The sequence below is a fragment of the Ambystoma mexicanum genome, chromosome 9, assembly GCF_040938575.1.
Source record: "Ambystoma mexicanum isolate Mex_15411 chromosome 9, UKY_AmexF1_1, whole genome shotgun sequence".
NCBI lineage: Eukaryota > Metazoa > Chordata > Amphibia > Caudata > Ambystomatidae > Ambystoma > Ambystoma mexicanum.
Genome location: NC_090931.1, coordinates 295,134,393 through 295,148,980, shown reverse-complemented (window position 1 = coordinate 295,148,980; position 14,588 = coordinate 295,134,393). Strand labels below are relative to the sequence as shown.

Sequence of the window (14,588 nt, the reverse complement as noted above, 5' to 3'; positions counted from 1 at the left end):
CAGGAGCCTGCAAAAAATCAGGTTCTTGCTCCCCATCCCCTTTGCTCAGGGGGGGCAATACTAAATGGCTTTGTCTGTGGTTAGTGCTGTATAAAATCCCAATAAAATAAAAAATAAAAACAAAGTAATTACAAGTAATAAACAACATGGATTCTGAGCTCTAACATTTTGAAATTTTGCAGAGGCATAGCCTTTGGAGACAGAATATAAATAATGTTCAAAATGTAAAGTTAACTCACAGAACAATAATCAAAATAGGAATCTACTAAGTTCAAAATTTAGAGAGAACCCATTATATATTTGTCAAAAAAGGAATACGTTTACAAAATGTGAGGAAATATGTTGCAACCTAATTAAAATATCAGGCTCAGGAATCATATTTTGTATGTAGGAATTTGTGACAGATATAGGCCAACCATCCAACTGGGTATCTGAAACATAGTAGCACCCTCTTTTATGTCCAAAGTTGTTTTCATGTTATTGTAGCCAGAAGTCAAAGGTCTTACCCTAAAGAAATAAAAATAGTACAACAGAAAAAATATGCAGAGCAAATAAGCAGACATACAATCTCAGACAACAGACTGGTACAAAGTTTATGTAATGTGTAAATCATATTCCCCATACTAAGTGCTTGACAAATGGGTTAGTAGATTTTACAGTGGTGAATGGCAACACAATATGGTAAAATATTTACATAACCTAACAAAGAAAGTTATAAAGTCAACATTTTTTCTTTTTAAAAAAAGGACATTCTGTACATTCGTTTTTTTTTAAAATCATCCTAATAACATATTCAAAGTACTATAATACAAAGTATGTGGGGAAGTATATTGCATTGTCTCCTGAATGCTGAAGGAACACAATCAACCTTTAAAACATGCTTCAACTTGACTTGCTCTACCTTATGACACAGCCCCTTTAAATAACAATGTTGTAGAAATAAACAACAGTTATGGAATCTAACCTTTCTCACTAACCAGACTTGCTTTTAGTAAAAACCTGTTTGGGTTTCTGTCTTAAATATTAAACACTTATTCTGAAGCAGTGTTTAAGATGCATTCAAAAAAGAAATTACAGAACAAGTAAGGAAAGCAAGTTAGATTTCTTTCATGGTGAACTGTGCAGTTAACAAAAGAAGACTAGGAAATAAAACATTCTGACAATGGTAAAATGTAACATGAACCTCTTCTTGAAATGTGCAAAAGTGGGGGCGCCTAAAGTATGGATAGTCTGCCCTAATATATCGGCAAAGTATGAGACACTCAGCAGAAACAGAACACAGTTCAGCTGTCACAAAGTCATTGATTTTGATAAGTAAAGAGGATTGGCTCAGGAGAACATAAAAAAGAGGGGGTACTTTAGTTTTATTGCATTTCACAAATATTGGCCATCTTAGGGTGAATAAAAATCCTTTACAAAGAATGTTATTTTTAGAGCAAATTCCGTTTGTGTTAAAATAAATGGTTACTCCATTTGTACATGAAATATATATTGGTAATGTTTCTAGTTGCTGGTGCAGACATATTAATGCACAAGTAATTTAGGTGGGAACTCCCATAAAATCTCCTACACTTCATTGCAGAATCAAGAAAGCACTGGCATGGTTCCCACGGCCTCGGTACAGAGCCACATCTTACACAAGAGTTTTCTGGGGGCTCGAGAAAATAAAAAAAATATATTCTGGAGAGAAAATGAATTGGGTATAAACAGGTCCAATCAAGAGTCACCTTGCCAAGAATGCAGTTCTTAGAATATATTCTGAAAACCCCGGATGGAGAATCCCCGGCACACCAACTGCCCCGGCATACCAACTGCAACAACGCACAAGCCTGCACTCAGATCATGCATTATATGCTCCTCAGCACACAAGGCAATGGCGTTTGCAGACACGATCCACTGTGACATAATAACAGGTTAACCATTTCTTTTAAAGTCATTTGTTTCCATTACGTTTTAAGACTTTTTTCATTTCTATCACATTTGTTATTTTCCGAGCACAGTAGACATAGGCACAGGGTAAATTGTGTGTCAAACAAAATGTAATGTTATCAATTCTGATCAGGGGCTGGAATTTAATACTTGTGGACACAATCTTAATTGAGGGTCCTGTTCATCAAGTGCTTCAACGTTAGTTTAAATGAGAAAATAATTCCTGCTCCATGAGCTGTGTTTATTTTGATACATTTCCGCCATGTCTACATATGCTAACTTTCGATTGGTTTCAATACCAAAGCCAGACACTGACAAAATGCAATTAAGGAAGAAAAGAGGATCAACCAGGTCAAAGTCAAGTGAAATGACTCCTTCAGTTTAGCACATACAAAACAAACGGATGCCTACCAGCAGGGGACCTATTGGACAAACAAGGCTGTGAAGAGACTCCAAACTCTTCCACTGCGAAGCTAGCAAGTCGAAAATGTCATCAATTCATCTCTTCCGCAATTTCTCTCCAGATTGCCCATGGTAAACTAAACAGCCCCTTCCCCTCCCTCTGGGTAAACTTCAGCTTTCTTAACAAGAATTGAATGCAAAGAACCCCCTCTTTCACCAAACTCTTTACAAAACCTGAAGGCTTCATCCATCCTCAGAGCGTGTGGCACCTTTGGCAACTTATGTCAATGAGGTCCGGTCTAAGGGGTGGGAAGAAGCGCCAATACTGTAGAAGCCGTGCTGGCTATCGGTTTAAGAGTACGGCAAGTAAACCTGTCCTGCATGCCGCCCATGTGCAGTTGGTCCTGATGAGCACTTGCCCTTGTTTATACAGTGGAAATGCTACTGTGTGCAAACTATTGCTGTTGATCTCAACTATTGTAAAATAAAACAGATGGACAGACACAACATGTAAACAAAAAATACAAACAATAATTAATTGACCCATGCTTTGAGGCTCTCTCCATGAAGATCAGGCAAGAGGGGGGTGCTGCACCGGCAACTCAATGCACCACCCACTTCAGCCACGTTTTCAGCAAGAGGGCGCCTCCCATCTGCCCACATGAACCCATTATATAGAACAACATTATGCTACATTGATATCATTACATACTTTAAAATAAGTGCTTTCCAGAGGGTGGGAAGAGGAAACCAGCCCCATACTAGTCCTCTGTTGTACCCACAATGAGATGCACCTCCCCCTAAGAGGCTAGCCCTGACAGTATTCATGCATATTGTGGTCGGTTTCATGGCGTAGCTCCATCCCTCCCATTTTCCAGCTGTACAGGTCATACATTACAGCGCACTAGCACGCCGCCCTAGAGGCAGGCGGCAGTAGTTATGATTAAGAGTCCCTCGTTTGTTTACTGTAACAAGGCTACAGGCTGAGGTAGGGAGGCCAAGGCTGGCCCCGCCAACCACTGTTGCTACTCCTGCGTGATATTATGGCACTAAGATTCAGCTGCATTTCCGGAAGACATCTAGGTATGCGTTTCCCCTTCACGGTCTCCTGAAAATGATTGACTGGGCTGCCTATTTGTTGAATTAAAAAACGAATTGACAATGTTAAATAAATAAACAATGTTACAAATCTATAAATTAACCCCGCCCCCCTTCACACAGTTTACATGCTATTGTTCCCTGCAGGCTTGCAAATGGGTAACTGGCTTCTGAGTAGGAATGTGATCAGATTCCTGCAGCATTTCCATTTGTTGTCAGTTTTTTCCTCCTCCTTTTCTGAGCGATGTGTTGATGTCGTTCACGGTACGGTGGCCACTGCGGAACAGTCAGGCACGGGATGGCCCGAAGCATCGACAGTGACATGCACGCGCTAGGATGAGCTGGGGGAGTCCATGGTGGAGAGGATCCGCACAATTTCAGCTCGCTGAGTGGGCGAGATGTGCTGAGTCATGTGGACGATGGAATCCATGGCAACCTCAGGGTTGGCCTGCACCAGGCTGGACAGAGAGAAGAGAGAGAGGACAATGGCAACCATTAGAGAGGACGACGATGGCAAACATTGCGACTGCACCCCAATACATACACCTGCTTCACCAAGACGCTCGGGTACAACAGAATGCATTCAAGAATTGTCTAAATAGATATTTAATTACTTCCAAAATGTAACAAGTCGGTGAAAAATTACATAAACTTGCAATGCAATACATTCTTTATAAGATAAGGGTTGGAAACGAGTTTCTAAGTAAAATAAAAAATAAAGATTTTCGCTGCATCCTACAGCATGACCTGGATGGCATGATTTTGAGAGATGTATATTTTGAAAAACGCAGTCTTAAGTCATTGTGCGGTTCATTTTACAAAAAAAAAGAAATATAAATTGCATGCAGAGGACCACTTACATTAACACGTATGTGCTGTTGGGCTGCTTGCGCGCAATTTTAAACATTTACAGCCGCCTTTGCTCTTCACTTTTACATGTAAATAATGCTGAAAATGACACGTTGGCGATGGATTTGCAATAGATTCCTATGGGATCCGCCGGCATTGTACCAGGTGCTAAAAGCAAGCGGACTTGATAAGAATCCATTGGCTTAAAGCCTGCATGCCAATCTCATGCAGGTGTTGCACCATCGACTCTTTGAAGTCAGAGAAGGGAGGCCCAGCAGAACTGTTAATTCCACCTAGCGCTCTTTGTAGGCTCCTAAATTGCACTACAGTGCAAGGTGGTGCAAAAGTAAGGAGTAATGGCTAACCCCTTGTTTATAATCTTTACTTTTGCACTCCATGGCCAGGGAATGACCCCCCTGCCCCTTGACTCCATGTATTCCCCCAGCTTCTTGAGAAAGACTGTGCCTCCGAAAGACAGATCAGCCTTTTCTTTCTAGTGAACTGCCCTGAGCACTGGACAAAACACATTGATGCAGGAGCACTCACTGGCGTCTCCAGCTCTAAGAAGGCCTAAGGAACGGTAAAACCGCCACGCTGGTGACCCAACAAAGGTGAAAAGTAATCACATGAACACACTCAGCACGGTGGGTGGGGAGTGGAATATGAATCTGTGGGATGATTACTGAATGCATTAGAAGGAACATTACACAATTTCAGTCATTTGCTCTTCTAATAAATACCTTCCTCCAAAAAGATGGAACACGTTACTTGCCTGTAACTCTTGTCCTCCAGCATGGGTCTTGCATGGATTCACATGCTCATGAATATTCCCTGTCATCAGGCTGGGAATCCTCTGTAAAATTAAGGTACTTTTGCTTTAGGCTCAAAACTGCTTGTTGCTTCTATAGCCTATTAGTGTCACTATGGGTCATTCTGCCCCAACCAAAGGTCCACTTACACTCCAACCCTGGTGGCCATCTTCAGATTTGGTAATGCACGTTAAGGGGCAGTAAGAACCAAGAAGATCCAGGAATGAGGGCTATGCATGTGAATCCATGCCAGACCCATGCTGGAGAACAGGAGTTACAGGTAAGTAACTGGTTCCTTCTCCAGCATGTGTTCTTGCATGGATTCACATGCTCATGAATATGACTACACAGCATGGGAGGTGGCAAGGCTCACAGAAGCAATACATCTACCCCTGGAACAGACTCACCTCAAACAAACAGGTTGCGCAGCACTGCTTGGCTGACCCAGGACTCTTCCCTGGAATCCCTATTGACACAGTAGAATTTTGTGAAGGTCTGCGTAGACCTCCAGGTAGCAGCCCTTGTCAGGTCTCTGGCCAAAGACAGGTCTCTGAGAAATAAAAGATAGAAGCTAGTGTAGGTTCCTGTGAAAGAATAAAGTTTTAATATTTTATTTCTAACTAATTTCCTTCTATTACTTGGTTAGGCCTTAACTTTAGTTTCCAGAGTACAGTCGGGAGCCCAAGCCAAGATGGAGGAGATGAGCCAGAGCCATGATTGGTTGAGAGAAAACGAAGGCAAAACTTTAACATTCTAAACTGCCTTTCATTTTGAGATTCCTGAAAGCAAGTAATGTGTTTGTGTTCTCCTGTGTTTTTTTTTGGCCTAGTGCCTTCTGAGGAAAAGTCAAGGTTAAATAACCTGTTTAAGATTCTTCAAAACTTTAAAGAAAGAAGATATTGTTTAAATAATGAAGACTGAAGTTCAGCAACTTGAAACTCAAGATCAGAGAGAAGTACCACAGCTTAAATAATAGTGGACATTTTTGGAAAGAAATAATCTTGCTTAAATGACTTCATTTTCTGTTCTTATAAATACAGACAATTTAGATTTTTATATATTTTTGACTCGGCGTAGTTTTCTTTTATTCACGCGCTATTTTTATGCACTTGAAGTTGTTAGCATTAGTTTTATGAGCGTGTTGTTTTCATATGTAAATAGTAGTTTTCTATAACTTGTTTTCGCTTACCTTGAGGGATTCCTTTTTTCCGGTGGTTTTGGTTAACGTTCGGCGTGTTTTGAGTCGCGTGTGACAGCCGCGTGTGACGGAGTTGACTGGAACGGATTCAGCGTCGCACGTATGCTCGTCTTCTTTTGTAAGTCCTTTCCGGGTTGGGACTTGAAGATAAGGTAAGCGATCCTTTTTTGCAAGTTTTGTTTTCTTTATTTCCTTTGTGGCTACGCGAACATTCAGTTTATCTTCTAGTTTGTTTACATTGTTTTTAAACTCCATTACGCGTGCATGGCGACTGAACTGCTAGACAGAGACTTTCCTGTTGAGTGAAAAATATTTTTGGAAGGCGTCTTTCTATGTGAAATACAAAAGACTATTCTTAAGTGAATCTTCTATGGAAATAAAAGTGTTTTGAACAAGTTGGATTAACAGCATTACAGAGTTATTTTTAAAGCAAGAATTGTTTTCTTCACATGCAATTTATTTTTAAAACAATAACAAATGTCATCTTTTGAAAACTCAGAGTTAAACCAACATTAACAGTTCTTAAAGAATAAAGAAACTCAGCTCAGTTTTCTCTTTAAAGGTTCATTGTGCAACAACCTTATGATTTTAAAAACTGATCTACTGATTCAAATTAGAAGTGGTGACTTCAAGGCAATCTAAAGAACTCTCTATTTTATTTTATTTTTTATTGAGTCTCAAGTAAGTCTTGAAAGAAGAAGTCTCAAGTTAAATTAAATGGTGCACATTCAATTGTATTAGGAATACGAACATTTGCTGAACTAATTTCATTTTAAGTGCTATTCTTTTAAAAGAGAAAAAATACCAGCGAAAACCAGCAATATAATACAAATTATATCCTCTTGGCAATTGCAGAGGATTATCAGGTAATTAAGGTTAATGTCTTTTTATTGAGTTTGAATTACACCTTAATGTGCTTACTTATACTTGTTCCACCTGTTAATTTCTCACTATGCAGATACTAACCTCCTGAAGGAAGTTCAAGTTCCAGTGTCTGATGTTGTTATGTTATCCAAATTCCCCTTTCCCCCTAGGGTGTCACAGGCTCAACTGTTCTTTTTAGTTAGTTGAGAACGATACGCTTTGGTGGGTCTGTGGGGCTCAGCAGCTTCCGCGTTGGATTAAAGACAAGTCCTGACAGCCCTACAGATGTCGAGAAGGGGAACACCAGAGGGAAACGCTGTCGTCGCTGCAATGACTCTGGTGGAATGGGCTCTCGGCTGGCCTGGAAGCGGTCTTTTGGCCAGATGATGGCAATGCACGATACAGCCTGAGAGCCACCTGTAGATGGAAGCCTTGGAAAGGGGCCTTCCCATGTCCCACAAGTTCAAAATTAATGAAAAGGTGAGAAGTCTTTCGAAAGTCCTTTGTGCATGCAACATAGATCTTCAGGGCACATGCTATGTCCAGTAACAAATACAACACCCTTTCATCAGGTGTAGAAGGATTCGCAAAGAAAACTGGAAGAACCAAAGGCTCATTTTGATAAGTCAGATGGAACCTTTGGCATGAACAGGGCTCAAGTCGCAAGTCCACTGACTTTTCGCAGGAGTCCCCCAACTTTTTTCAGAGTGCACCTTGATGTGCTAGTTTCTGGTGACACCGCATTCAATTGGTAGGTTAATGAGTCTCCACATTTTTAATTTCAAGACTTGGCCCCTGGGCAGGACCCTTGACCCCTGGGTTTGCAGAACCACCTTAGCGGAGTGGTAGGAAAAGGAGGCTTACAGGAGAGAGCCTGTATCTCTCCCACCTGCCTAGCCAAGGTGATTGCCACCAAGAAGGCGGTCTTCCATAACATAAACCTCATGGAGGCCCGAAGTATAGGTTCAAACAGAGGCCTCATCAGTTTCCACAGTACCATATTCAGCTCCCATGCAGGGGCAGGAGCCTTCACCGGAGGGAGGAAATGTTCTCAAAAGGCCCATCAGGAACTCCTTAACGAGCCTGTGTGACCACAGGGAGAGCTTGCCTGGAACCGGGTGTACCGGGATATGGCGGCCAGGTGTACCTTGATAGATGCATGAGCACGAATAGTGTCCAAATACTGGGGTTGTAGTAGCTAGGCTGTGTTGCTCAGACGCTGGGTCGTGGCGCAAGATTGACCCTCCTTCTCTAGAGAGCAGGTCTGGAAGAGGAAGCAGTTTGATGGCTAGAACCACCGAAGGATGGAGAAGGTCTGTGTACCCGATCTGCCTGGTTCACGCTGAGGCAATGAGGATCATCTTGCAGTGGCAACATCTGAGTGTGTTGATCACTCATCTCAATGGAGGAATTATAGGAAAGCATACAGGAAGAAGCCCTCCAAAGGGAATGAGAAGGCGTCCCCCAGTCTCTTGGTTTAACGATGAAAAGATGAAGTCCAGAGTCAAACAACGGGGGACAAACAGGGGCACTCTTGTATGCAATATAATTGTGATACATCAGTGTTTCAAAGTCATAAAGGTCAAATTATTCCCATCATACTTTGAATGTTATGTATACAATTTTAATTATCACAAAGAGATATGTATATTTTTCTGTGCAGTTTCAATTGACGTCACATAGTGCAATTCACATATAATTCTCGTGCATTTCACAACATCAATATTACATTATATCTGTATGATTCATATTCATATTGCCATATATATATAAGATGGTAAGAGATCCTTAGCTGGTTTTGATTTTTTAAATAAAAGACGAAAGGAATGTATCCAGATATTTTGATCAGGTTTAGATATTAGGACATGGGGTGCTTTTTCTTTAGATTAGTATGGCGCCAGGTGTTGTGGCATTTCATAATAGTCAGATAGATTTCATCACTAATAGATTACTTGATGCGCGTGATATTCGTTGTTTGTAAGAACTGATTCAATCCGTTACACTTTGCTCACTCACTTCAGCTACATGATGTGTATCTCATTCCCGGGTGGTTTTATAGTGTGGTCATGGAGACGGCGCCCCCTGTAACAACATGCATAGATTATTCAAGTCTTCGTGTGAGTCACGATCCGTTCGGCTCGGATTTCCTGTGATTTGGTAGAACCATTAGAGCTCTGTCTTGCATTTGTGCGTGTTGCTTAGCAACTACCCAATGCTTTGTGCGAGGGAGGTGAACGCGCAGATTGGGAGTGCAGGAAATAACAATCAGAGGGACGGGAAGGAGAATGTCTGGGAGTATTCAGGTAGGAAATAGAAAAACAGGGATTCTGGGAGAGGTAGTTTCTGGATGTAACAGGGTTTGGAATCCTAGGGGATTTGTTATATATGGAGGAGTTGTTGGATTTGGGCAAGAAAGATGCGATAAGAGGAAGGGACTTCTCCTCACCTTCCTCTCCGGTATAGTACTGCATCTCACCCATTTCCCCAAGCACAACTCCGGGTTCCCTCATTCAGGTGATCCCTTCTCACTCTTGTCCTTTGGGATCTGACCGTGTCATCCCTTCCTTGGCCACCTGAATAAGGGATTCTCGAGGTCCGCTCGGGAGAAAACTGCCAGATTTCTCACACTGTACTCCTTCTCGAGCATGGGGCCTTCGACATTGGGCCCCGATGATTTGGCGGTCAATCGTGCAGGAGATTTCAAAGAAGGCTCCCTGAGAGCCAATTTCATTGATCGTTCCCTGATGTCCTGGCAGGAGCTGCATTGCTCAATGTCATGTCATATACCTCCCCGAGGGCACCATGCGCATATACTGTCTGGGTCCGTGACAGACATCTTCAAGCCGCAGTCCTTGCAGTGTTTAAAACTCAAGGGTTTAGGGCCCAACATATTAGCATCAAAGGGAAAACACTTCCACTCACTAAAAAGCACTGTGTTTCGAAATAGCATACTGAAAAAAAGAAACTGAGGTGTGGGGGCATACCCATGGCATATATGCACCACTGACGTCATGTGAGGAATAGAGAAGTGGCACGGTCGAGGCATAACTTTGATTTGATTTCAGAGAAATCACAGAAACCGATTTGACTTTTATTGTTCAACTTCTTAAACCCTCCTCTTGCCCTGGTGACATATGCCCCCCCGCCCCGAGTATTGTTAAGGAGAATATTGGTTGATTGGCACCCCTTATTACTAGAATAGTTAATACCTCCTTTGTTCCCTCATTGGTTCCTATGTCACTGAAAAAGGTTTGGACCTCTCCCATTCTAAATAAAGAAACTCTTGATATTTCTTCGGCAAACAATTATCTCCCTATTACGAATGTCTCTTTTGTTCTTAAAATTTTGGATAGCGTTGCGTACCTTCAGTTGCGGGGGCACATTGAGGGCTGTCAGTTGTTGGGCACTTATCAATCTGGCTTCCGAGCTTTGCATGGTACAGAGACTGCTATGGTTGACTTGAAAGCTAATTTTTCCCATGTTGTGGATTCTGGTCAAATTGCGCTGCTCATGCTGATCGACCTCTTGCCAGCTTTTGATTTGACAGATCATTCACTGCTGCTCGAGAGACTGGCTACCATTGCAAACTGCTCCAAATCTGCCCTCTCTTGGTTTTCTTCCTTCCTAGGACCTGGAACTGCTTGTGTTGCCTCTGGTAGTTTTCAATCTTTGCCTGAAAGCCTTACTTGTGGTGTACCACAGGGAGCCTGTGTCTCACCTACACTAATTTGTACAATCACCCTCTTTTTGATCTTTTAGGCAATATTGGTGTAAGTTATACCAATTACGCTGTTGATACTCAGTTGTTTTTATAATTGACTGGTGATTATGACAAGGACCAACAAACTATCACTTATACATATGATCTGATAGAAAGATGGATGAATGCTAATTCCTTGGCCCTTAACGGGAGTAAGACAGAAGTCATGCTAATAGGATCTAGTCAACATCTTGCCAAACCTGATCAGAGATATTCTCATTTTAAAATTGCTGGCTGTCTTATTAAAGTCAGTCCTTGGGTTAAAACCCTGGGTGTCTACTTGGACACTAATCTCAATATGAAGAAACATGTGGGACAGGTCAAGGCTTGTGCCTATACCGCCAGGCTTATTAGACAAATAAAGCCGTATTTGTCTGAACTCAACACGGTTTCCCTTGCCACTGCCCTTGTGAATTCTAGATTAGACTATTGCAATAGCCTCCTAGGTAATACTTCTAAATCTAACCTTGCAGTTCTGCAAGTAGCTCAAAATGATGTAGTGAGAGTAGTTTGTGGCCTTACTAGAAGACACCATATTACCAATGCTCGTAGATCTTTGCATTGGTTTCTCGATAAACAACACATTATGAACAAGTTGTTAACTGTAACACATAAATGTCTGGTGACTAAGGCTCCTGGTTATTTGATCAAAAGGATTCAGCACGCTGCTTCCAGTTGCTGCCTAGTAAACTGTCTCAACCACGCTAGAAGCTTGAAGGTTTTTGCGGTACAACCTTTGACGTTGTTGCTCCAAGGCTGTGGAATGCTATTCCTAGTGAACTTCGAAATTGTCCGGACCGCACCCATATTAAGAAATCACTGAAGACTTTTTTGTTTAATTCCAATGATTAGTCTGGGCCCTATCTGTGCTGGTCTGCCACTCCTTTGGCTCCCTTAAGAGTCTCCCCTCTTGATTATCCATGTCCTATCAGTGTTCCCCTGGATTACCTTCTTTGTTTCCTTCCCCCCTTTCCCTCCCTGCTCACTGAGGTCCGCGGGTGTGTTTTGCTTTATAAAACATAAGTAATAATAATAATAATAATAATGACTGAGTCAAAGGAGGACGCTGAGCTGCACTGTGCCCCCTGTCGAAAACAATTCTGAACAGCTGATGCTGGAGGGGATATCTGTCAGATGAGGAATCTGCAGGAGAATGCAATCCTTCGAAATAAGAATCCTGTTCCAAGTGTTACTTCAAGATGGAGAGAGCCTTTTATAGTACCAATGTCCAAACCAGACTGTGCCGATGGAATAGAAAGGGTCATGTGCCAAATCCCAGCAACAAGTAGAGAACTTCTGCCAGTGACAAGTGTACATGGACTTACTGGATGTGTGCCTAGCATCACAAAAAGAACCACCTCAAAAAGACCTTGCCCTTCAACCTCTCAATTGCACTGGAAAGTTCAGCAACCTGGCATTGGGGTGAAACACTCTGCAAGCTTGTGTCAGCAGATCCTTATTCAGCAAAATGTCCAGCACGACTTCGGTCCTTCACACCCACCCCAGTGCAATCAAGATCATGATGCTTCTGCTGTACTTCAACAGCATTAGGTGAACCAGAAGAAACTGTGGGTATGTGCACACTAGTTCAAACCCTCAGGGGATCACCAGTGCATTGCTCATGGAACCACTGCCCAGAATCTCCATGGAGTAAAACATCTGGCATGCCCTGTTTGGGTTGGCCACAGACAGGTAAACTTGGGGAACCCCCCATGATCTGCTCAATGATCGTGCTGCTTTTTAAAATACAGTGGTTGTTATTTAATTACGGCCTTTACACTTTCCTGTGTTTTCTTGTAATTTAATTGATAACGGTGCATTAAGGTTAACATGTTGCTTGATTTATGTTTAATCCACTTCTCATTTTGCATAAAGAGTACATTTTGTTGTAACATTAACCTAACTAGTTATTTAAAATGTTTGTTCATATTAAGTTTTTGTTGGTTTCACCTATTTTTTTGGTTCTTTTTTCCCCCATTATTTTTTTAAGGTTAAAACCTGAAATGAGTTACAATAATACTATGGACTTCTTTTATATTGCAGTTTTATTGGTTTTGTGTGTATGATTATTTTATTAATTTTAGATATGTAGCTATATTTGTGCGTATGTGATCTGTTATTTAGGTATATATGTCTGAATGTCCTTCCTCTCTGATATCTTTTTCTCTACCTGTGGTGTCCCCCAGGGATCTAACCTCTCTCCTTGGCTGTTCAACCAATACCTGGCACTCATTGCCCACCGCATCGCCGCTCTCTGCCCCAATTTTCAGTGCTATGCGGATGATACCCAGCTCATGTTCAGGCTACCCTCGGCCTCCTCCTCTCCCTCCCTCATCGCGAGTGGTGTGCTGCCAATGACCTCTACCTTAATGACAGTAAGACCAAGATTTTACTCATAGGCACACCCTCTGCCTCCTTCCCTGCAGCTCTCTGGCCGGCCTCTCTTGGCCCTCTTCCTGCTCCCACCTGCAAGGCTAAAAACTTTGGGGTCATGTTCGACTCCACCCTCTCCTTCTCTCCTCACATCTCCAACGTCTCTAAGAAGTCACACTACCAGCTGCACCTCCTCAGAGGTATTCTTTCTCTCCTCTCCTTCCCCCAGAAGCTCACTGTCTCCAGAGCCCTGGTTCTCTCGAAGCTTGACTATTGCAACAGCCTCTATCTAAACCTGCCTGCCTCTACTCTCCGCCCTCTGCAAAGTATCCAAAACAGGACTGCAAGACTTGTCCTTGGCCTCAATCCCAGGGATCGGATCTCTCCAAGACTGAAATCTCTGCACTGGCTCCCAGTGGCTGCAAGGATTAAGTTCAAAACCCTCTGCATTATCCACAAGGCCTTCTGGGGCCTGGGGCCACATTACCTTCAACTCTCTCTTCCCAAATACCTTCCTTCTCGGGCTCTTCGCTCATCTGCCTCCAACTCCCTCAGGCTCAGTCGCTTCTCCAAGCAACGAGTTGGTGGTCGATTTCGCTTTTCGGCAGGGGCCTCCCTCTGGAACAGCCTTCCTGCCTCCCTGAAACTTGAGGAGAACCATCTCCGGTTCCGGAAACACCTCAAAACCTTCCTCTTTGCCTCTGCTTTTTCTCCTCCTCTCCTCTGCTGACCTCCTGGGTGTTACCGAAATTGCACCGGCTACCTGGACAACCTCTGATCCTGGACTCAGGTCACTCCCCCGCCAGCATCACACACCTGCACTGCCCACCTGGCAACCCCAGCACTTGGGGACTGTCTCTGTATCCCTTGAGTCCCCCCAGCCTCCGACACCTGATGTCTGCACTTACCCATGCACTTGCCACATGATGGGCGTTACTTATTGTTTATCTATTCCCATGTACTGCACTGTCCTTGCCCCCATCCCATGCACTTACGTGAACTGAATGACACCTGCCCTAGTAGGATCGTTGTCTGTCCTCCCTTTGTTCCCCTCCCTTGCCTCGTCGCGCCTTGAAACACTTGTGTATAGGCGCGTAATAAATGCCACATCATATCATATCATATAATAGGTTAGCCAAGAGGCATTTGCTGATTGGGTGTATCTATGACGGCTCTGATTGGCTGGGAAAGAATTCAAGGCAAGATCCCCTGGTCGAATGCTGATTACTTGCTTTGATTAGAAAAAACCTTCACTATGAGGCAGCTATGTATCCTTATGGTCCGAAACTCAAGGAGCAACATTAAT

At 42.8% G+C, this 14,588-nt stretch overlaps 1 protein-coding gene across 3 annotated transcripts in view; it reads right to left on the bottom strand.

The window, feature by feature from the left end:
* Window positions 1–572: 572 nt before the first annotated feature.
* ACACA (acetyl-CoA carboxylase alpha) overlaps window positions 573–14,588 on the bottom strand; it is a 1,281,346-nt gene continuing 1,267,330 nt past the window's right edge. For all 3 annotated transcript variants that reach the window (XM_069614682.1, XM_069614683.1, XM_069614684.1), the window contains one exon: window positions 573–3,887. In XM_069614682.1, the coding sequence (XP_069470783.1) occupies window positions 3,761–3,887 (127 nt within the window). In that variant the 3' untranslated portion in view covers window positions 573–3,760. The remainder of the gene's footprint in view (window positions 3,888–14,588) is intronic.